This window comes from Megachile rotundata, chromosome 1 (assembly GCF_050947335.1).
Source record: "Megachile rotundata isolate GNS110a chromosome 1, iyMegRotu1, whole genome shotgun sequence".
Taxonomy (NCBI): Eukaryota; Metazoa; Arthropoda; class Insecta; order Hymenoptera; family Megachilidae; genus Megachile; species Megachile rotundata.
The window spans coordinates 25355354-25376990 of NC_134983.1; the positions used below are offsets into that span (position 1 = coordinate 25355354).

General features: G+C 61.7%; 1 protein-coding gene across 1 annotated transcript; it reads right to left on the bottom strand.

Moving 5' to 3' along the window:
* Window positions 1-20657: 20657 nt before the first annotated feature.
* On the bottom strand, window positions 20658-21400 carry LOC143264182 (uncharacterized). Its single transcript, XM_076530096.1, has 2 exons — window positions 20831-21400; window positions 20658-20771 (listed from the first exon to the last, which is right to left on the bottom strand). Exons 1-2 carry the CDS (start codon window positions 21398-21400, stop codon window positions 20658-20660), a joined length of 684 nt encoding a protein of 227 aa, XP_076386211.1.
* Window positions 21401-21637: the final 237 nt, after the last annotated feature.

Below are 21637 nucleotides of genomic sequence, written 5' to 3' on the forward strand. Positions count from 1 at the left end.
GGCAGCCATCTGAGGGACCTTCGGCACTTGCACCTTCTTGGGTGCAGGTCTCTTCTTCTGCGTTTTCTTCTTAATGGGCCGACTAGTCGCCGCAGCGACCGGCGCAGCTTCGCCTGCTGCGGCCGCCGTCTGCTGCCTCTGCATCCTCTTCGCCTTTCGGCCGACCACGGTCGCCCAGGTCTCCGTGGCGGGGGCTGTTGCCGTCTTCGGCTGCATTCGCTGCGGCCTTGCCAGCGGTGGGGCTGGAGTAGCCTCCCTCTGCGCTCTTCGTCCCTGTGGGGGAGCCTCCTGGGGTCGGGTGGTCTCCTGGCCCTTCCCGCGCCGGACCTCCTCCGCAAGGTCTCTCACCGTCGCCGCCAAGGTTGTTACAAGGTTGGTTAATTGTTCAACCTCCTTGCTCCTCGGTGACTCCTCTTCTCTCCGTTCTTCCACTAGTGGGAGAACCGGTTCCGCCTCGATGCAGGGCTCCGGTGATGTTGGCAGGGGCTGCGCCACTGCCTCCGTTGCCCTCCTCTTCATTTGCTCTTCCTCGATCGGGGAAGAGCATTGGCTCGCCCTCCTCTTCCGTGGAGGCGTCGGCTCCGACTCCATCAGACGTGCTGGAGAGGGAGGGCAAATAGCCACCGGGGTTGCCCTCTCCATCAGCTGCGTTCGCAGATCTTCAATCTGCCTCTTCATTTCTTCTGTCTCCTTTCGGAGACTATCCACATTCTTCTGCAGGCGCTCCTTGTTCATTTCTGACATGGCCAGCGCCTGCCGCAGCTCCGTGATCTGCACGGCGTCGCTGCCCTCCGACTCTGGCCTCTTGCCAAGTTCTACGGCATATGCTTGTATCGCATTGGCCGATACACGTAGGTCACGGACGGAGGTACCCTTTAAGTTGCGGGAAGCCGCCGCCACACGCCGGACACTGTCCGCGTACCTCAGCATCTCGGCTACCAAGTCTGGGCGTGGTAGCCGCTTCGCCTCCATCATCAGATCGAACACCTCTGGTAATGGCGCGGATGACCTGGACGGCGGTGGGACCTCCGTCGTCGGGTCCAAGGCGTGCCGCTCCCTAAGGAGCTCCAATTCTTCTCGAAGCGCCTTATTATGGCGCTCCTTAGCCGCCGCTAAGCCGACGTACTCGCCGGTACTTGGCGGGCGTCCTCTTCGCTCTACCCGAGGAGAGCCGCTCCTCTCGGTCCAATCGATATCTATGGACACTTCCGAGATGTCCGAATCGCTGTCGTCCTCGGCCGCGCGGCTAGTTCGCGACAATGGCCGTCGCTTGGGGGCAGGGGCAAGGAAGGTTCCAGCCTGTTGCTGGCGTTTCCTCTCCTCCCATTTCCTCCTCGCAAACTTCTCGTTCTCGGTGTAGTGATCGGAGTCCGTAGTGCAGGGTGTCTGCTCCGCACTACTGCCACACCCGTCCCCTTTGGGGATCTTATCTATAACGTCGCGGGTGCGACTTAAACGCCCGATTGACGGTGCCGGGGTACTGCATCTCACCACCGGAATTGACACGATGGACTGAAGTTGTCCCGCCCCGATCTGCTTCTTCTCCTCGCCCAAAGCCGTCTCCCTTGGTTGGCCGGTTTTTGAGTTGCCGGCCACAACGTTTGGTTTTTTAGAATTCAGGTCTGCCATACTGATCCCACGAGCATGGTCGGAAATAATGTCACCCCGGGCAGAGCCGCCATACCCGGGGAAGCCTAGCTACTCGGGGGGATCGGCAGGTGCCCCCGAGGGAACCGTTAGAGACTGCCCAGTTTAACGTCCCGGCAGCCACGCAACTCTCGGCACGGTTGCCTGCACACCTTAGTTTGGGACGACCCCCCGAACCCCAATCGCCCCCTTTTCGATCCTCCGTGCGAGCCTGTCCGGCATGGTAGTACCTGACAGGGTCCGGAGACCCCGCCGGCGTAGCCTCGCACATCATAGGAACTACTTCGGGAGCGACCCCCTTTTATGAGGACTCATACCTCAGGCAGGGGATACCGTGGCCGTATTCCGCCCCGCGACCACACAGCGGATTTTTTATAGAGGTTTACTCCTCGCGGGGCCAGCCGGTTAAGGCAAGCCCCCCCGTTCCTGCAAAACATGACTACAGGCTTACGGTGTGAGCATAGGCCCCCCACTGGGGACCCGCCGTTCTCCCGTTAGCATAGAGGCCCTCGGCCTCGGGTGGCCAATCACCGAAATGATCGACCACCGAAGGCGCAGTTCCTCTATCCCAGCGAACACCACGTGGAGGTGGGAGATCCGACTTGTGCCACCCCGGCACCAGTTCGTCCGCCAACCTAACCTTTTTTTTTTTTTTTTTTTTACGAGGGGAAATCTTCATAGACACCCCCACTCCCCGGGGGAGGAGCGGGGGTAGTGTGAGATTCCTACTCACTAAAACCCCTCGGTGATGCCCACCCTCTACGGCTTTGACGGGTGATGGGACCCGACGCACAAAACGGCGCCACCACCCGCCAGCCGACTTGCACGTTATCGTGCACCTCTCGTGTGGGAGGAGAAGCCCCCCACACCACAAGAATAATACCCAACCCCCATTATCCGAGTCGACGACGTCATCACGCCCGCCGTCGACTCGACCCCGCGGCCGCGTGCAATGGAGTCATGGGCCCCCGCCCATGACCCCTGCGGCCATGACCCACCCCGAGGTAAGTAAATCCGGAAAACCCACCCCAGAGCGGTCATTCCCCTAAAATCTGGAGTGCGGCTAACCGGCGTCGAGGAGGTCGACGCCGCCCCGCCGCTCCACCACTCGCGACTTAACTCTAAATATATGCACTCATCACACGCACACACACACATACATACACATTCACTCAGTCACTCATTCACACGCGGGCGACGCGGAGAAGCCGCGCCGCCCCACTACACTCAGGAGGGCGCCCGGGAAACCGGGTCCGGATTCCCCGGTCGCCTTCTCCTCCTCAACACACGGCTATCAGGCACCCCAGCGCGACGCTGCCGTTCACGCTCCGCCGCCTCCTTCAGGGACATAACCGTCTCGCTGAAGGAGACGACGGCCTTCCACTCGTTCTCACTACTCAACATTCTCTCAACAAGCACGTTCACGCTAACATTCACACCCACCTCGCACTCGAGGTAGTGTCGCGGCCATGCCCAAGCCGGACACTCCTCTACTGTGTGTTCCACAGTATCTGGGCCCACCCCACAATGGTGGCAGCCCGGTGACCGCTCCCTGCCGATCCGGCACAGGTACTGGGCAAAACACCCATGCCCAGTCAGCACCTGTGTGAGCCGGAACGAGAGTCGCCCGTGGCCGCGATCCATCCACTGTTCCAGATGTGGAAGGATCGCCCCGACCGCGCGCTTCTCCGCGGCCCCGCTGGCATATAGTTCCGCGCGCCAGCGGGAGACAGCAACGCGTCGGGCCTGGAGCCTGACCTCTTCGACGCTGGGCCCTGACAGGATACCCTCTACATCCCCGACCCGGCGGAGGGCGCTTCGGTGCCGGTACACGTCCGCCTCCACCTCCGCCTGGAACTTCCAGGGAATTACACCTGCCAGGACCATCGCCGACTCATACGAGATCGTGCGGTAGCCCATCGCCACCCTGATCGCCAGCCGCCGTTCCACTCTTCGCAGAACCCCCTGTGAGTGGCGGCTGACGGCCAGGTCGGCAGCCCAAACAGGGGCGCCGTACAGGGCCATACTCCGCACGACCCCCATATAGAGTCGGCGCACCTTCTCGCTCGGACCCCTCAGGTTGGGCAATAGGCGCGCCAACGCGCCCGCAACCCGCTCCAACCTGGGGGCCAACGCGTCGAAGTGGCCATCGAACTTCCAGTGGCTGTCCAGTCGGAGTCCGAGATAGCGCATCTCGGACCCGATCTGGACCTCGACCCCGTCTACCCGGATCAGAGATCCGGCCGGAGGCGGGTCCCCACGTGTGTGGCAGAAGGCCATCACCTCGGTTTTGTGGGGAGCTACCTCCAACCCGAGCCCCCGGATCGCGGAAACAACCACCGAGGCTGCCAACTCCGCGAGGCGGCTGGTCCTCTCCCATGTACGCCCCGTTGCCAATATATGCGTATCGTCGGCAAAACATGTAATGAAAACTCCTGGTGGCAACGGGGCGCACAGAGCGGGGTCGTACCCCACGAGCCACAGGAACGGCCCGACTGCCGATCCCTGAGGCACGCCCCGCTCCACACCCCAAGTACGCAAAGCGCCCGACCGATCCGTGCAATGAATGGACCTCTCCCGGAGATAGTCCCCGAGTATCCCCATTAACACTGGAGGCACGTTTAGCCTTTGTAGCCCATCCAAAATCACACGGTGGGGCAGGGTGTTGAAGGCGTTCACGATATCCAGAGATATCGCAATCGCCACCCCGCCCCTGGACGTGACCGACTGCGCGATGGCGCGGACCCTGTTGACCGCGTCCACAGTACTTCTACCCTGCCGAAACCCGAACTGGCAGTCGGCCACGCCCGGACCATCTCCAGAGAGGTGCCCCACCAAACGCGCCGCTATAATGCGTTCAAATATCTTCCCCACTACGTCCAAAAGCACGATCGGCCGGTACGCCGAAGGATCCCCATCCCTCTTCCCCTCTTTCTTGAGGAGGACCAGCCGCCCCGATTTCCATATCGATGGAAACTTGCCTACTCGCAGGCAGGCGCTAAAGAGGCTCAACATCCTTTCTCCCAAGAATGGGAGCACCAAGGACCAGACCCGGCCCGGTATGCCATCAGGACCCGGAGCCGTATTCCGGGCACTAGCCCGCCTGACGGCATCGACGAGCTCCCCCTCGGAGACCCCCATATCGTCGGTCCACTGAAGGTGGGCCGGCGACCCGGAGCGCGTCAAGGGACTATCATCCCGCGGAAACAACGTTTCCACGACGCGCTCCAGTGTCTGGGGATCGAGGCTCTCGGTTATCGGGGGGGCCCACGGTCGTAACTTGCCCATCACCAATTTATATGGGCGCCCCCACCGATCCCGCTCCAGAGAGCCGAGGAACTCGTCCCAGGCCCGGTCCTTGGACTCCCGAATCGCCGTACGGTAGGCGATCACAGCCCCCCGGTATTCCTCCCAGAGGCGCTGCTCCCGCGCAGGGTCGCGGTTGCGTCTACGTCGGGCACGCTGATACTGGCGGCGCCTAGGGAGACACGCATCGCGAAGCGATGCGATCTCCGGCGTCCACCAGTATGCGGCCCGACGCGGGTGAGGAGTGGCCCGGGGCATCGCCACGTCGCAGATGCCCTGCACTGTGTCCCGGAGCCACTCAGCTTCACCCTCGACGTCCGCGACCTCCCTGACCGGAGAAGCCGGCCAGCAAGCCACGCGGGCAGCAGCCTCCAAATAATCCGTGTCGAGCCTCTTCAGCGCCCACCTGCACGGCGGTGGGCGTCTACTCCGGCGGCACCGGGTGTCGGAGGAGAAATCTACTCTGATGTAAAGGTGATCGCTTAAGGTTTCTACCTCCTCCGCCACCCGCCAGCTCGCGACGGTACGCGCGACCGCAGGGGAAGCCCACGTGAGATCCACAATGGACTCCCCCTGGGGCCGCACGCACGTGCTCACCTGGCCCCTGTTAACCAACAGGAGGCCGTGTGCCGCCGCCCAATCCAGGGTCGCCTCGCCTCTCGCGTCCGTTCTGGAGGACCCCCATTCGCGCGCATGCGCATTGAAATCCCCCATAATTAGAACGCGTCGGGAGGGGCATTGTGAAACAATTTGCCCCACCCTCTCCAAAACATCCTCGAACTCGGCGAGAGGCCAACGAGGCGGTGCGTAGACACCCACCACCGCTGTTTCACCCCACTTCACGGCCACAGCCCCCCGCCCCGCGGCTATTGCGGAACAGGGGGGTGACCCCGGTTTAGCCCGCGCTATAATCGCGATAGTCGCGTCGGAGCCCCCCGCATCCGCGAACCAGTGAGGCTGGTCCGGGACACGGTAGGGCTCCGCTACCACCCCTAAAGAACAGTCCCACTCGGCGAGGGTGTGGAGCAGTAGGTCCTGCGCCCCCGCCGAGTGGTTCACATTAGCCTGAATTATGGGGCTCAATGGCCCCATCACGCGGTCCCTTCCCCAGCCACCTCCATGGCTTCCTCTCTCTCTTTCTCCGGATGAGCCGCCTCCCCTTCTATCGACGCGCTTCCGTTCACTTCAGTTCCCTTCGTCGCGTTCTTGTCGCCCCCCTTCTTCTTTTTGGGGGCGGGCGCACAGTCCGCCGTCCCCAGCCTGTGGGCCGCTGGCCGGCCCAGATCACTGCATAGTGGGCAGTTGAGTTTCTCCTTGCAATCTGCGGCCTTATGTTCCGCGCTGCCGCAGGCAAAACATCGCCCCTTGCGCACCGTGTCACTGTCGCACATTGCTGCCGTGTGCCCTTTTTGTAGGCACCTGAAGCAGTGCTTCGGCCTTGCTGCTAACACTTCCACCCTGGCGGACGACCATCCCACACTAATCCTCTTCGCCGCTTCGGCCTTCCGCGCTACTGTCACTGGGCACTTCACCCAGACAGTGCCCATGGTTGTAGCTGACCTTCGAATGTTGCCAACTTTGATGTCTGCAACTCTTGTCTCCCCCAAGGCGGCCAGAGCTTGCGCCACATCTTCCTGCTCGATAGAGTCGTCCAAACCGATAAGACGAATTTCCGCCGTTTGTATGGGATTGGCGACCTTCACCTCCTTCTCATCGAAGGCACTCTTCAGCTTTTCAGCCAACTTCTCCGCCTTTCCCTTCGACTGCTCCCCTGGGATTCCTAGGATCAGTCCGCCGGTGGCTGCTTTGCGAATCCGGAACTCCGTGATCTCCATCTTCTTCAGCTCCTCCTTGCTGACGGTCTCCATAGCTTTTTTAATTATTTGGGAGTACGTTTTCTCCGCTCCTGGTACCACCGTCAGTGTGACGGCGGCCGTCCTCTGCGGTCGAGGCACTTTCGGCTTCGTGGCCGCTGCCGGCTTGGCTGGTGCGGCTCCGGCGTTCTTCTTTGCCGTCTTACCGGCGGGCTTTTGCGTTGGCCCATTAGCTGGCTTTCCCGTTTCGGCGGCTTGCGCCTTCCTCGCGTCCCGCCGCGCTTTTCTCCCCACCACCGTCGCCCACGTCTCCGCTGCTGGGGCTGGTGGGGGAAGCGGGTTGGCCGGGCCCGCCTCTTGACCAGGGCGCGTCGCGGACTTACGCGCCACCGAAGACCTCCTCGATGGCCGCCAACCTAACCTTTTTTTTTTTTTTTTTTTTTTACGAGGGGAAATCTTCATAGACACCCCCACTCCTCGGGGGAGGAGCGGGGGTAGTGTCAGATTCCTACTGACTAAAACCCCTCGGTGGTTCCCACCCCGTCGGTATGGACGACCGAGGCGATCATCATCTACTTGCAACCTCGGCCGTCCCCGCTGGCGCTTAGGCGCCGCGCCTCGAAATCATTCAGGAATGATTCCCACCCCTGTGCATAATGCACCGAGTCGGCCACGTAACCACGCCGCAGCCGACTCGCCCCCGGCCGCTTTCGGTGGGACTCCGAGCCCCCGCTCGAAGCCCCTGCGGCCCTGACAGACACCTGCCGTGGATGCTGGTTAGGTGTCTGCCAGACAACTCCCCGAACGGTGCAGCCCCGTGGGACTACACCCTCCTATCCTCCTTACGAGGACGACCGCGACTGGGCGTCTCCTTCTCTTTTGCCGGCTTAACGGGTCTCCTGGGCTTAGGAGCACACCCGCGGGCTCCTAAGCGGTGGTCGGCCGGGCGGCCCAGATCGCGACATAACGGGCATGTGGTCTTCTCCGCATTACACTCTTTAGCGGTGTGCCCCTCTTCGCCGCACTTATAACAGTTGTGTGATCTGTCCTGCTCTTGGTCACACATCACGGCTGCATGCCCCTTGTGCAGGCACTTGAAACAGTGCATTGCTCTGCGAGGCAGCACGACGATCCTGGCCGACGTCCACCCCACGCGGACCTTGCCTACATCCTCTATCGCCCTCCCTGCTTCTAGGGGGCACCTGAACCAGAGGGTCCCCAGACTCCTGGGTGTCCTCCGTATTTGCCCAACCTGAATGTCATCAGGTGAGCAGTTGCCTATCTCGGCCAGGGCGGCCTTAAGTTCCTCCTCTGTTGCGGCGTCGTCCAGCCCGAGAACCCTCATCTCCACAGTCCTTGTGGGCTGTCGGAACCGCACCTCCGAGCCCTCGAACGCAGGCTGAAGGCGTCGGAGAAGCTCGGCCACCTTCTTCTGCCCGTCAGGGCCCGGGACTCCCAGGATCATACCTCCTGTAACGGACTTTTTAACTTTAAATTCCGTAATTCCCAACTCTTGGATCTGGTCGGAGGGAACTGTCGCCACCGCCTTCCTCATGGCCTCGCTATACGTGGTGCTCCCACCCTTAGGGATGGTAAGGGTGAGAGCTGCCATCTGCGGGACCCTCGGCACCTGCACCTTCTTCGGTGGGGTCTTCTTCTTCGGCGCCTTGGGCTTTTTAGCCTGGTTGGTCGCCGATGCGGTCGGTGCGGCTTGTCCAGCCGCCGCTGCCGCATTCCTCTTCTCTGCCCTCTTGGCTCTTCGGCCGACTACAGTCGCCCATGTCTCCTGGGGGGCAGTTGTCCTCTTCGGCTGCTCTTGCGGCCTAGTTGGAGGTGGAGCTGGAGCGGCATCCCTCCTACGTTCACTTCTTGCCCGCGGGGGTACCTCTTGATGTCGGGCGGCCTCCTGGGCTTTCTTGCCCCGAACCTCTTCGGTGAGGTCCCTCACCGTCGCCGCCAAGCTTGTGACCAGGGTGGTGAGGTGTTCCACCTCCCTGTTTTTAGGCAGCTCTTCTTCCCTCTGTTCCACCATTTGTGGAACTAGGACCTCTTCTACGACGGGCTCCGGTGGTGTTATCGCCTCTGTCTCCGTCGCTCTCCTCTTCAACGCTTCCTCTTCAATGGGAGAGGAGCATTGGCTGGCTCTTCTTTTACGCGGAGGCGTCTGTTCCGGCTCCATCTCCATCGGACGTAACGGGGAGGGCGGGCAAGGCGTCACCGGGACTACCCTCTCCGCAATTTCCCTCCTGAGACTTTCCATCTCGCGTCGCATGTCTTGTGTCTCCTTGCGGAGACTATCTACATCCTTCTGCAGACGCTCCTTCTCCATTTCCGCCATTGCGAGCGCCTGCCGCAGCTCGCTAATCTGGAGCGCGTCACTCCCCTCGGATTCCGGCCTCTTACCGAGTTCGACGGCGTACGCCTGGATTGTATTGGCGCATACCCTCAAGTCCCTCACGGCTGTTCCCTTTAGGTTTCGGGATGCCGCCGCCACTCGCCGAACGTTATCCGCGTTCTTGAGCATCTGCGCTACCAAGTCCGGGCAAGGTAGCCTCTTCGCCTCCCTCATTAGGTCAAAGAGCTCCGGCAATGGCTTGGAGGACCTGCAGGGCGGTGGGACCTCCGTGCTAGGGTCCAGAGCATGCCGCTCCCTTAGGAGCTCCAATTCTTCGCGGAGCGCTCGATTGTGGCGCTCCTTCGCTTCCGCCAGTCCAACGTACTCTCCGGTACTTGGCGGGCGCCCTCTCCTTTCCACGCGTGGTGATCCGCTTCTCACCGACCAGTCCACGTCGATGGAGATATCCGAAATATCGCTATCGCTGTCTTCTTCAGCAACACGGCTGCTCCGCGACGATGGGCGTCGTTTTGGGGCCGGGGGGGCCACAAACGTACCCGTCTGCTGCTGGCGGCGCTTCTCCGTCCACATCTGCCTTGCAAACGCTTCGCCGGCAGTGTCTGGTCTCTCCGAGTCGGTGCTGCACGGCGTCTGTTCGGCGCTGCTTCCACACCCGTCCCCTTTGGGGATCTTATCGATTACGTCGCGAGTGCGACTCAATCGCCCGACTGTTGGTGCCGGTGTACTGCACCGCACCACCGGTATCGAGACGATGGAACTCAATTGTCCCGCCTCCTTCTTCTTCTGACCTTCGCCCAACGCCGTCTCCCTTGGTTGGCCGGTTTTTGAGTTGCCGGCCACAACGCTTGGTTTGTTTGAATTAAGATCTGCCATACTGGTCCCACGAGTATGGTCGGAAATGAAGTCACCCCGGGCAGAGCCGCCATACCCGGGGAAGCCTAGCTACTCGGGGGGATCGGCAGGTGCCCCCGAGGGAACCGCTAGAGACTGCCCAGTTTAACGTCCCGGCAGCCATGCAACTCTCGGCACGGTTGCCTGCACACCTTAGTTTGGGACGACCCCCCGAACCCCAATCGCCCCCTTTTCGATCCTCCGTGCGAGCCTGTCCGGCATGGTAGTACCTGCCAGGGTCCAGAGACCCCGCCGGCGTAGCCTCGCACATCACGGGAACTACTTCAGGAGCGACCCCCTTTTATGAGGACTCATACCTCAGGCAGGGGATACCGTGGCCGTATTCCGCCCCGCGACCACACGGCGGATTTTTTATAGAGGTTTACTCCTCGCGGGACCAGCCGGTTAAGGCAAGCCCCCCCGTTCCTGCGAAACATGACCACAGGCTTACGGTGTGAGCATAGGCCCCCCACTGGGGACCCGCCGTTCTCCCGTTAGCATAGAGGCCCTCGGCCTTGGGTAGCCAACCACCGAAGTGATCGACCACCGAAGGCGCAGTTCCTCTATCCCAGCGAACACCACGTGGAGGTGGGAGATCCGACTTGTGCCACCCCGGCACCAGTTCGTCCGCCCGGCACCAGTTCGTCCGCCCGCCAACCTAACCTTTTTTTTTTTTTTTTTTTTTTACGAGGGGAAATCTTCATAGACACCCCCACTCCTCGGGGGAGGAGCGGGGGTAGTGTCAGATTCCTACTGACTAAAACCCCTCGGTGGTTCCCACCCCGTCGGTATGGACGACCGAGGCGATCATCATCTACTTGCAACCTCGGCCGTCCCCGCTGGCGCTAAGGCGCCGCGCCTCGAAATCATTCAGGAATGATTCCCACCCCTGTGCATAATGCACCGAGTCGGCCACGTAACCACGCCGCAGCCGACTCGCCCCCGGCCGCTTTCAGTGGGACTCCGAGCCCCCGCTCGAAGCCCCTGCGGCCCTGACAGACACCTGCCGTGGATGCTGGTTAGGTGTCTGCCAGACAACTCCCCGAACGGTGCAGCCCTGAGGGACTACACCCTCCTGTCCTCCTGTTGTTGAGGACGGCCGCGATTGGGCGTCTTCTGTACCGGCGTCGGACGTCTCCTTGGCTTGGGAGCGCACCCGCGGGCTCCCAGTCTGTGATCCGCCGGTCGACCCAAATCGCGGCATAACGGGCACTGGCTCTTCTCCGCACTACATGTCTTTGCGACGTGTCCTTCCTCTCCGCATTTGTAACATTTGTGCGACCGATCTTCTTGTCGGTCGCACACTGCGGCGGCATGCCCCCTATGCAGGCACTTGAAGCAATGCATAGGGCGATGTGGCAGCACTGCAATCCTCGCCGAGGTCCATCCAACCCTGACTTTACCAGCCTCCTCGATTTTGCGTCCTGCTTCCAGGGGACACCTCAGCCAGAGGGTCCCCAGACTCCTGGGCGTCCGCTTGATTTGCCCAACCTGGATATCACTAGGTGGACACTCGCCAATCTCGGCCAGAGCCTTTTGGACGTCCTCGCTCGTCGCCGCATCGTCCAGCCCAACGACACGCATGTCCACGGTCCTGGTGGGCTGGTGGAACTTTACTTCCGATCCCTCGAACGCCGGTTTGAGCCGACGGAGGAGCTCCTTCACCTTAGCCTGACCACCGGGGCCCGGGACTCCCAGGATCATGCCCCCGGTGGCCGACTTTTTCACCTTAAACTCGGTGATTCCGATCTGCTGGATTTCGGTGGAGGGGACCGTCTCCACCGCTTTCTTCATCGCCTCAGAATAGGTTGTCTTCCCGCCCTTTGGGATGGTCAAAGTCAGGGCAGCCATCTGAGGGACCTTCGGCACTTGCACCTTCTTGGGTGCAGGTCTCTTCTTCTGCGGCTTCTTCTTAGTGGGCCGACTAGCCACCGCAGCGGTCGGCGCAGCTTCCCCTGCTGCAGCCGCCGCCTCCTTCCTCTGAGTCTTTTTCGCCCTTCGGCCGACCACGGTTGCCCAGGTCTCCGGGGCTGGGGCTGTTGCCGTCTTCGGTTGCTCATCCCTCCTTGCTCGGGGTGGCGCTGGGGTGACTTCCCTCGGTCCTCTTCGTCCCTGCGAGGGAGCCTCCCGGGATCGGGTGATCTCCTGACCCTTCCCGCGCCGGACCTCCTCCGCAAGGTCTCTCACCGTCGCCGCCAAGGTTGTTACAAGGTTGGTTAACTGTTCAACCTCCTTGCTCCTTGGCGGCTCCTCTTCTCTCCGTTCTTCCACTAGTGGGGGAACCGGTTCCGCTTCGATGCAGGGTTCCGGTGATGTTGGCAGGGGCTGCGCCACTGCCTCCGTTGCCCTCCTCTTCATTTGCTCTTCCTCGATCGGGGAAGAGCATTGGCTCGCCCTCCTCTTCCGTGGAGGCGTCGGGTCGGGCTCCATCGGACGTGGTGGGGAGGGGGGGCATATTGCCACCGGAGTTGCCCTCTCCATCAACTGCGTTCTCAGCTCTTCGATCCGCCGCTTCATATCGTCGGTCTCCTTGCGAAGACCCTCGACGTCCCTCTGCAGGCGTTCTTTTTCAATTTGGGCCAGGCCCAACGCCTGCCTGAGCTCCTGGATCTGGAGGGCGTCGCTCCCCTCCGACTGCGGCCTTTTGCCCAACTCCACGGCGTAGGCCTCGATGGTGTTGGCCGACATCCTTAATTCGCGCACCGACGTCCCCTTCAGGTTGCGGGAGGCCGCCGCAACCCGCCGGACGTTGTTCGCATACCGCAACATTTCTGCCACCAGGTCAGGACCTGGCAGCCTCTTCGCCTCGACCATCAGTTCCATTATTTCCGGCAAGGGGCGGGAGGACCTCGACGGCTGTGGGATCTCCGTGGCTGGATCCATTGCCCGCTGCTCCCTACGGAGCTCCATTTCCTCGCGGAGCGCTCGATTGTGGCGCTCTTTCGCCGCCGCCAAGCCGACGTATTCGCCTGTGCTTGGCGGCCTTCCTCTTCTTTCCACGCGCGGGGAGTCGCTCCTCTCAGGCCACGTGACGTCTATGGACATTTCCGAAATGTCGCTGTCACTGTCCTCTTCAGCGCGGCGACTGCTCCTCGAAGACGGGCGACGCTTGGGGGCAGGGGCGACGAATGTCCCAGCTTCCTGTCGACGCCTCCTCTCGGCCCACATTTCACGTGCGAACCGCTCGTTCTCCGTGTATTGGACTTCGGAGTCCGTAGTGCATGGAGTTTGTTCCGCACTACTGCCGCACCCGTCCCCTTTGGGGATCTTATCTATAACGTCGCGAGTGCGACTCAGTCGCCCGATTGCCGGTGCCGGTGTACTGCACCTCACGACCGGGATCGAGACGATGGACTGCAGTTGTCCCGTCCCCTTCTTCTTCTGCTCCTCGTCCAACGTCTTCTCCCTTGATTGGCCGGTTTTTGAGTTGCCGGCCACAACCGTTGAAGTTTTGAAAGTAGATTCTGCCATACTAATCCCACGAGTATGGTCGGAAATGAAGTCACCCCGGGCAGAGCCGCCATACCCGGGGAAGCCTAGCTACTCGGGGGGATCGGCAGGTGCCCCCGAGGGAACCGTTAGAGACTGCCCAGTTTAACGTCCCGGCAGCCACGCAACTCTCGGCACGGTTGCCTGCACACCTTAGTTTGGGACGACCCCCCGAACCCCAATCGCCCCCTTTTCGATCCTCCGTGCGAGCCTGTCCGGCATGGTAGTACCTGCCAGGGTCCGAAGACCCAGCCGACATAGCCTCCACACATCATCGGACCTACTTCAGGAGCGACCCCCTTTTATGAGGACTCATACCTCAGGCAGGGGATACCGTGGCCGTATTCCGCCCCGCGACCACACAGCGGATTTTTTATAGAGGTTTACTCCTCGCGGGGCCGGCCGGTTAAGGCAAGCCCCCCCGTTCCTGCGAGACATGACCACAGGCTTACGGTGTGAGCATAGGCCCCCCACTGGGGACCCGCCGTTCTCCCGTTAGCATAGAGGCCCTCACCCTTGGGAAGCCAATCGCCGAAGCAATTGACTTCCGAAGAGCGTAGAGTGCCTCTATCCCAGCGAACACCACGTGGAGGTGGGAGATCCGACTTGTGCCACCCCGGCACCAGTTCGTCCGCCCCGCCAACCTAACCTTTTTTTTTTTTTTTTTTTTACGAGGGGAAATCTTCATAGACACCCCCACTCCTCGGGGGAGGAGCGGGGGTAGTGTCAGATTCCTACTGACTAAAACCCCTCGGTGGTTCCCACCCCGTCGGTATGGACGACCGAGGCGATCATCATCTACTTGCAACCTCGGCCGTCCCCGCTGGCGCAGAAGGCGCCTCGCCTCGAAACTATCAGGAATAGTTCCCACCCCTGTGCCTAATGCACCGAGTCGGCCACGTAACCACGCCGCAGCCGACTCGCCCCCGGCCGCTTTCAGTGGGACTCCGAGCCCCCGCTCGAAGCCCCTGCGGCCCTGACAGACACCTGCCATGGATACTGGTTAGGTGTCTGCCAGACAACTCCCCGAACGGCGCAGCCCCGTGGGACTACACCCTCCTGTCCTCCTGTTGCTGAGGACGGCCGCGATTGGGCGTCTTCTGTGCCGGCGTCGGACGTCTCCTTGGTTTGGGAGCGCACCCGCGGGCTCCCAGTCTGTGATCCGCCGGTCGGCCCAAATCGCGGCATAACGGGCACTGGCTCTTCTCAGCACTGCATTCCTTTGCGGTATGGCCTTCCTCTCCGCATCTATAGCACTTGCGCGACCTGTCGTGCTCTTGGTCGCACAATGCGGCAGCGTGCCCCTTGTGTAAACACTTGAAACAGTGCATGGGACGATTGGGCAGCACCACTACCCTCGCCGAGGTCCATCCCACCCTGACTTTGCCGACTTCCTCAATCTTGCGTCCGACTTCGAGGGGACACCTCAGCCAGAGGGTCCCCAGACTCCTGGGCGTCCGCTTGATTTGTCCAACCTGGATATCACCAGGTGGACACTCGCCAATCTCGGCCAAAGCCTTCTGCACGTCTTCGCTTGTAGCTGCGTCGTCCAGCCCGAGGACGCGCATGTCGACTGTCCTAGTGGGCTGGTGGAACTTCACCTCCGAGCCCTCGAACGCCGGCTTAAGCCGACGGAGGAGCTCCTTCACCTTAGCCTGACCACCGGGGCCCGGGACTCCCAGGATCATGCCCCCGGTGGCCGACTTTTTCACCTTAAACTCGGTGATTCCGATCTGCTGGATTTCGGTGGAGGGGACCGTCTCCATCGCTTTCTTCATCGCCTCAGAATAGGTTGTTTTCCCGCCTTTCGGGATGGTTAAAGTCAGGGCAGCCATCTGAGGGACCTTCGGCACTTGCACCTTCTTGGGTGCAGGTCTCTTCTTCTGCGGCTTCTTCTTAGTGGACCGACTAGCCACCGCAGCGGTCGGCGCAGCTTCCCCTGCTGCAGCCGCCGCCTCCTTCCTCTGAGCCTTTTTCGCCCTTCGGCCGACCACGGTTGCCCAGGTCTCCGGGGCTGGGGCTGTCGCCGTCTTCGGCTGCTCATCCCTCCTTGCTCGGGGTGGCGCTGGGGTCACTTCTCTCGGCCCTCTTCGCCCCTGGGAGGGAACCTCCTGGGGTCGGGTGGTCTCCTGACTCTTCCCACGTCGGACCTCCTCGGCAAGGTCTTTCACCGTCGCCGCCAAGGTAGTCACCAGGTTGGTTAAATGTTCCACCTCCTGGCTCCTTGGCGACTCTTCCGCTCTTCGTTCTTCCACAATGGGAAGAACCGGCTCCACCTCTATGAAGGGTTCTGGTGCTGCTGGCAGGGGGTGCGCCTCAGCCTCCGTCGCCCTCCTCTTCAATTGCTCCTCCTCTATCGGGGAAGAGCATTGACTCGCCCTCCTCTTCCGTGGTGGCGTCGGCTCGGGCTCCATCGGACGTGGCGGTGAGGGGGGGCATATAGCCACTGGAGTAACCATTTCCGCAACCTCCCTCCTGAGATTTTCCATCTCTCGCCGCATATCTTCTGTCTCCTTGCGGAGACTGTCTACATCTCTCTGGAGGCGCTCCTTCTCCATTTCGGCCATTGCCAGCGCCTGCCGCAGCTCCGTGATCTGGAGAGCATCGCTTCCCTCCGATTCAGGCCTCTTGCCGAGTTCAACGGCGTACGCCTGTATCGTATTCGCGCATACACGCAAGTCTCTCACGGCGGTTCCCTTTAAGTTCCGGGAAGCCGCCGCAACTCGCCGAACGTTGTCCGCGTTCCTCAGCATCTGTGCTACCAGGTCTGGGCATGGCAGCCTCTTCGCCTCCCTCATTAAGTCGAATAGTTCCGGCAACGGTTTGGAGGCCTTGGACGGCGGTGGGACTTCGGAGGCCGGGTCCAGTGCCTGTCTCTCCCTGAGGAGCTCCAGCTCTTCTCGGAGCGCTTTATTGTGGCGCTCCTTGGCGGCCGCCAAGCCGACGTACTCGCCGGTGCTTGGCGGGCGACCTCTTCGCTCCACTCGTGGTGAGCCACTCCTCTCCGACCAATCCACGTCAATGGATATCTCCGAGATATCGCTATCGCTGTCCTCTTCGACCGCGCGGCTGGTTCGCGATATTGGCCGTCGCTTGGGGGCAGGGGCAACAAAGGTTCCCGCTGCCTGCTGGCGTTTCTTTTCAGCCCACATCCTCCGCGCGAACTTCTCGTTCTCGGTGTACGTCGGCTCCGAATCCGTAGTACACGGAGTTTGTTCAGCGCTGCTACCACAACCATCCCCCTTGTCGGGGATCCTTTCAATAACGTCCCGCGTGCGGCTGAGTCGCCCGAACGACGGCGCGGGCGTGTTGCACCTCACCACCGGTATCGTTATGGTGGGCATGCCTCTGCTAGTGCTCGGCATGTTCAGCGCCTGATTCTTCGTTACTCCCTCTTGAACAGTGCTCTTCTCTGTTGTTTGGCCGCTTTTAGCGTTGGCGGCCACAACGTTGGGTTTTTTATTGTTCAAATCTTCCATACCAGTCCCACGAGTATGGTCGGAAAGAAAGTCACCCCGGGCAGAGCCGCCATACCCGGGGAAGCCTAGCTACTCGGGGGGATCGGCAGGTGCCCCCGAGGGAACCGTTAGAGACTGCCCAGTTTAACGTCCCGGCAGCCATGCAACTCTCGGCACGGTTGCCTGCACACCTTAGTTTGGGACGACCCCCCGAACCCCAATCGCCCCCTTTTCGATCCTCCGTGCGAGCCTGTCCGGCATGGTAGTACCTGCCAGGGTCCGAAGACCCCGCCGACATAGCCTCGACACATCATCGGACCTACTTCAGGAGCGACCCCCTTTTATGAGGACTCATACCTCAGGCAGGGGATACCGTGGCCGTATTCCGCCCCGCGAACCACACAGCGGATTTTTTATAGAGGTTTACTCCTCGCGAGCCAGCCGGTTAAGGCAAGCTCCCCGTTCCTGCAAAACATGACCACAGGCTTACGGTGTGAGCATAGGCCCCCCACTGGGGACCCGCCGTTCTCCCGTTAGCATAGAGGCCCTCACCCTTGGGAAGCCAATCGCCGAAGCAATTGACTTCCGAAGAGCGTAGAGTGCCTCTATCCCAGCGAACACCACGTGGAGGTGGGAGATCCGACTTGTGCCACCCTGGCACCAGTTCGTCCGCCCGCCAACCTAACCTAACCTAACCTTTTTTTTTTTTTTTTTTTTTTTTTTTTACGAGGGGAAATCTTCGAAAGACGCCCCCACTCCCCGGGGGAGGAGCGGGGGTAGTGTGGGATTCGTACCCACTAAAACCCCTCGGTGATGCCCACCCTCGGCGGCATGGCGGGCTATGGGATCGTGCCATATTCGTCGCCACGGCCCGCCAAAATGCCGCCATGCGACATACTAATCGCCCTTCTCGTGGGGAGGAGAAGCCTCCCCACAACAATAAGTCCCACCCCACCCTTATCGGAGCCGACGACGTCATCACGCCCGCCGTCGTCTCCACACACCTGGCCGCGTGCAATGGTGCCATGGGCCCCCGCCCATGACACCTGCGGCCATGGCGGCCTCGATCAATCCCGGGAACTCCGACACCCCGGACCGAGACCGCCTACACTCGCACAAGGGGATGAGGACCAACGCCGGGGAGGGCGGCGCGATCCCCATCCCACCACGTCTCTCAACTTAAAATACACATACACGCACACACACACGCACACACACGCACACAACCAGTCACTCACCATTCACACCGTGCGGGCGACGCGGAGAAGCCACGCCGCCCACTACCCTCAAGAGGGCGCCCGAGAAGCGGGTCGCCCTCTCCCTCTCACTCTTCTCACTGTCATACCACGTCTCTCTCTCTCACGCTCCGCCTCCTCCTTCCGCGAGATCACCGTCTCGCAGAAGGAGGCGACGGCCTTCCACGCCTCGTCACTCTTCAACATTTTTTCAATCACATCACCCATGCACGCAGCGTCGCATTCAATCTCGCACTCCAGGAAGTGCCTTTGCAGCGCAAAAGCAGGACACCTCCCCAACACATGCTGGGCGTCGTCGCGCCCAGCCCCACACTCGTAGCACTCAGGTGATCGTTGCCTTCCGATCCGGCACAGGTACTCCCCGAAGCAACCATGCCCGGTGAGCACCTGCGTGATCCGGAACGAAAGCCGCCCGTGACCGCGGTCCATCCACTGCTCCAGCCGCGGATGGACCGCCCCGACAGCGCGCTTCCCCACGGCCCCGCTGGAGGATAACTCATCCTTCCAGCGGGAGACAGCAGCGCGTCGGGCCTGGAGCCGCACCTCTTCGACGCTGGGTCCTGGCTGGGCACCCTCTACTATGCCCTCCTCTCGGAGGGTGCAGCGGCATCTGTATACCGCTGCCTCCACCTCGGCCTGATGGCGCCAGGGAATTACCCCAGCCAGAACCATAGCCGACTCGTAGGAGACCGTGCGGTACCCCATCACCACCCTGACCGCCAGCCGCCGTTCCACTTTTCGCAAAACACCTTGCGAGTGGCGACTGGCAGCCAGGTCGGCAGCCCAAACAGGGGCGCCGTATAGGGCCATACTCCGCACGACCCCCATATAGAGCCGGCGCACCTTCTCACTAGGGCCCCGCAGGTTGGGCAATAAGCGCGCCAACGCGCCCGCAACACGCTCCAACCTGGGGGCCAACGCGTCGAAGTGGGGCACGAAGCTCCAGTGGCTGTCCAGTCGGAGCCCGAGATATCTCATCTCAGACCCGATCTGGACATCGGCTCCGCCTACCCGGACCAACGCTCCGGGCGGAGGGCGGTCCCCACGCCTATGGCAGAAGGCCATGGCCTCTGTTTTGTGGGGAGCCACCTCCAGCCCGAGCGCCCGAATCTCGGCAACGACCACCGCTGCACCCAACTCGGCGAGACGGCTGGTCCTCAACCAATCTCGCCCCACTGCCAAGATATGCGTATCGTCCGCAAAACAAGTTAGAAACAAACCCGGTGGCAGTGGGGCCCGCAGGGCGGGGTCGTACCCCACGATCCACAGGTGCGGTCCGAGTACCGCACCCTGGGGCACGCCCCGCTGCACCTTCCATACCCTAGTGGCGCCCGACCGATCCACACACTCGATCGACCTCTCCCGGAGATAGTCCTGTATGATATTACTGGTCACCGGTGGGACCCGGTGTCTTTCGAGTCCCTCTACAATCGCTTTATGGGGCAGGGTGTTGAACGCGTTCACTATATCTAACGATATAGCGATCGCCACCCCGCCCCTTGACGTGGCCGACTGGGCGATATCCCTTACACGCTGTATCGCGTCAATCGTGCCTCTACCCTTTCTAAAACCGAACTGCCAGTCGGCCACGTCGGGACCATCTCCGGAGAGGTGATCGGTGAGCCTACGCGCAATGATTGTTTCAAATATTTTGCCCACCACATCTAGCAAAATGATCGGCCGGTACGCCGAGGGCTCCCCTTCGGGTTTGCCCTCCTTCTTTAGGAGGACCAGCCGTCCCCGCTTCCACAATTGGGGAAACGTACCCTGCTTCAAGCAGGCGCTGAAGAGGCCCCTGAGTCGGTCACCCAAAAATGGGAGTGCCAAGGCCCAAGCCCGGCCCGGGATGCCGTCAGGGCCTGGTGCAGTGTTGCGTGCACTGACCCTCTTGACGGCATAGACGAGCTCCTCGTCCGAGACCCCCATATCGTCGGTCCACTGAAGGTGGGCCGACGACCCGGAGCGCGCCGGTGGATCGACGTCTCGCGGAAATAAAGTTTCCACGACGCGCTCCAGTAGCTGGGGGTCGAGGCTCTCCGTAACCGGCGGGGCGTATGGCCTAAGTTTACCCATAACTAACTTATAAGGCCGCCCCCACCGGTCCCGCTCAAGAGAGCCGAGGAACTCGTCCCAGGCTCGATCCTTGGACTCCCTGATGGCTTTCTTGTAAGCCGCTACCCCCTCCCGGTAGCAGCTCCAAAGTTGCTGCTCCCTCGCGGGGTCGCGGTTGCGTCTCCGTCGGGCGCGCAAATACTGGCGACGCAATGGCAGACATGCTGCGCGCAATTGCGCTATCTCCCCCGTCCACCAGTACGCCGCCCGACGCGGGCAAGGGGTGGCCCGGGGCATCGCTACGTCGCAGATATCCTGCATGGTGCCCCGGAACCACTGAGCCTCGCCCTCGACGTCCGCGACCTCCCCAGCCGGAGAAGCCGGCCAGCTAACCGCGAGGGCCGCAGCCACCATCATATCCTGATCTAGCCTCCTCAGCGCCCATCTTTTCGGCGGTGGGCGTCCACCCCGGCGGCGCCGGGTTTCGGAGGAGAACTTTATCCTAATAAAGAGATGATCGCTTAATGTTTCAGTCTCCTCCTCGACCCGCCAGCTCGCAACCATGCGCGCGACCGCAGGGGAGCCCCAGGACAAGTCCACCACAGACTCTCCCTGAGGCCGCACGCATGTGCTCGCCGAGCCCCTGTTGAGCAACAGGAGCCCTTGCGCCGCCGCCCAATCCAGGGTTACCTGGCCTCTCGCGTCGGTCCTCGGGGAACCCCACTCGCGAGCCTTCGCGTTGAAGTCCCCGAGGACCAGAACGCGCTGGGTGGGGCAACGCGACGCTAACTGCCCCACCCTATCCAACAACTCCTCGTACTCTGCGAGAGGCCAGCTGGGTGGTGCGTAGACGCCCACCACCGCTACATCCCCCCATCTAACAGCAACGGCTCCCCTTCCCGCTGCAATCGCGGTACAGGGGGGGGAGCCGGACTTCGCGCGTGAAACGATCGCGATCGTCGCGTTGCGGCCCTCCGCGTCCGCGAACCAGTGAGGCTGGTCCGGGACGCGGTAGGGTTCCGCTATCACCCCCAACGTACAGTCCCACTCGGCGAGGGTGTGCAGGAAGACGTCCTGGGCCCCCGCCGAGTGGTTCGCGTTACCTTGTAGAATGGGGCTCAATGGCCCCATCACTATACAGCCTCGTCCGCCACCTCCATGGCGCTCTGCTCTGTCTGTCTTGCAGGCTGTTCTGTTGCGCCCCCTGTGGCTGTCTGCTCACTAAGTGCCACACTAATTGTCTCTTTTTCTTTTTCAGGTTCTGCGGCCCCGGATGATGCTGATGCCGGTGCAGCCGCCCTCTTCCTCCTCATCGGCGGTGCACATGCCGCTGAACCAAGGCGATGTGCACTAGGACGCCCCAGATCG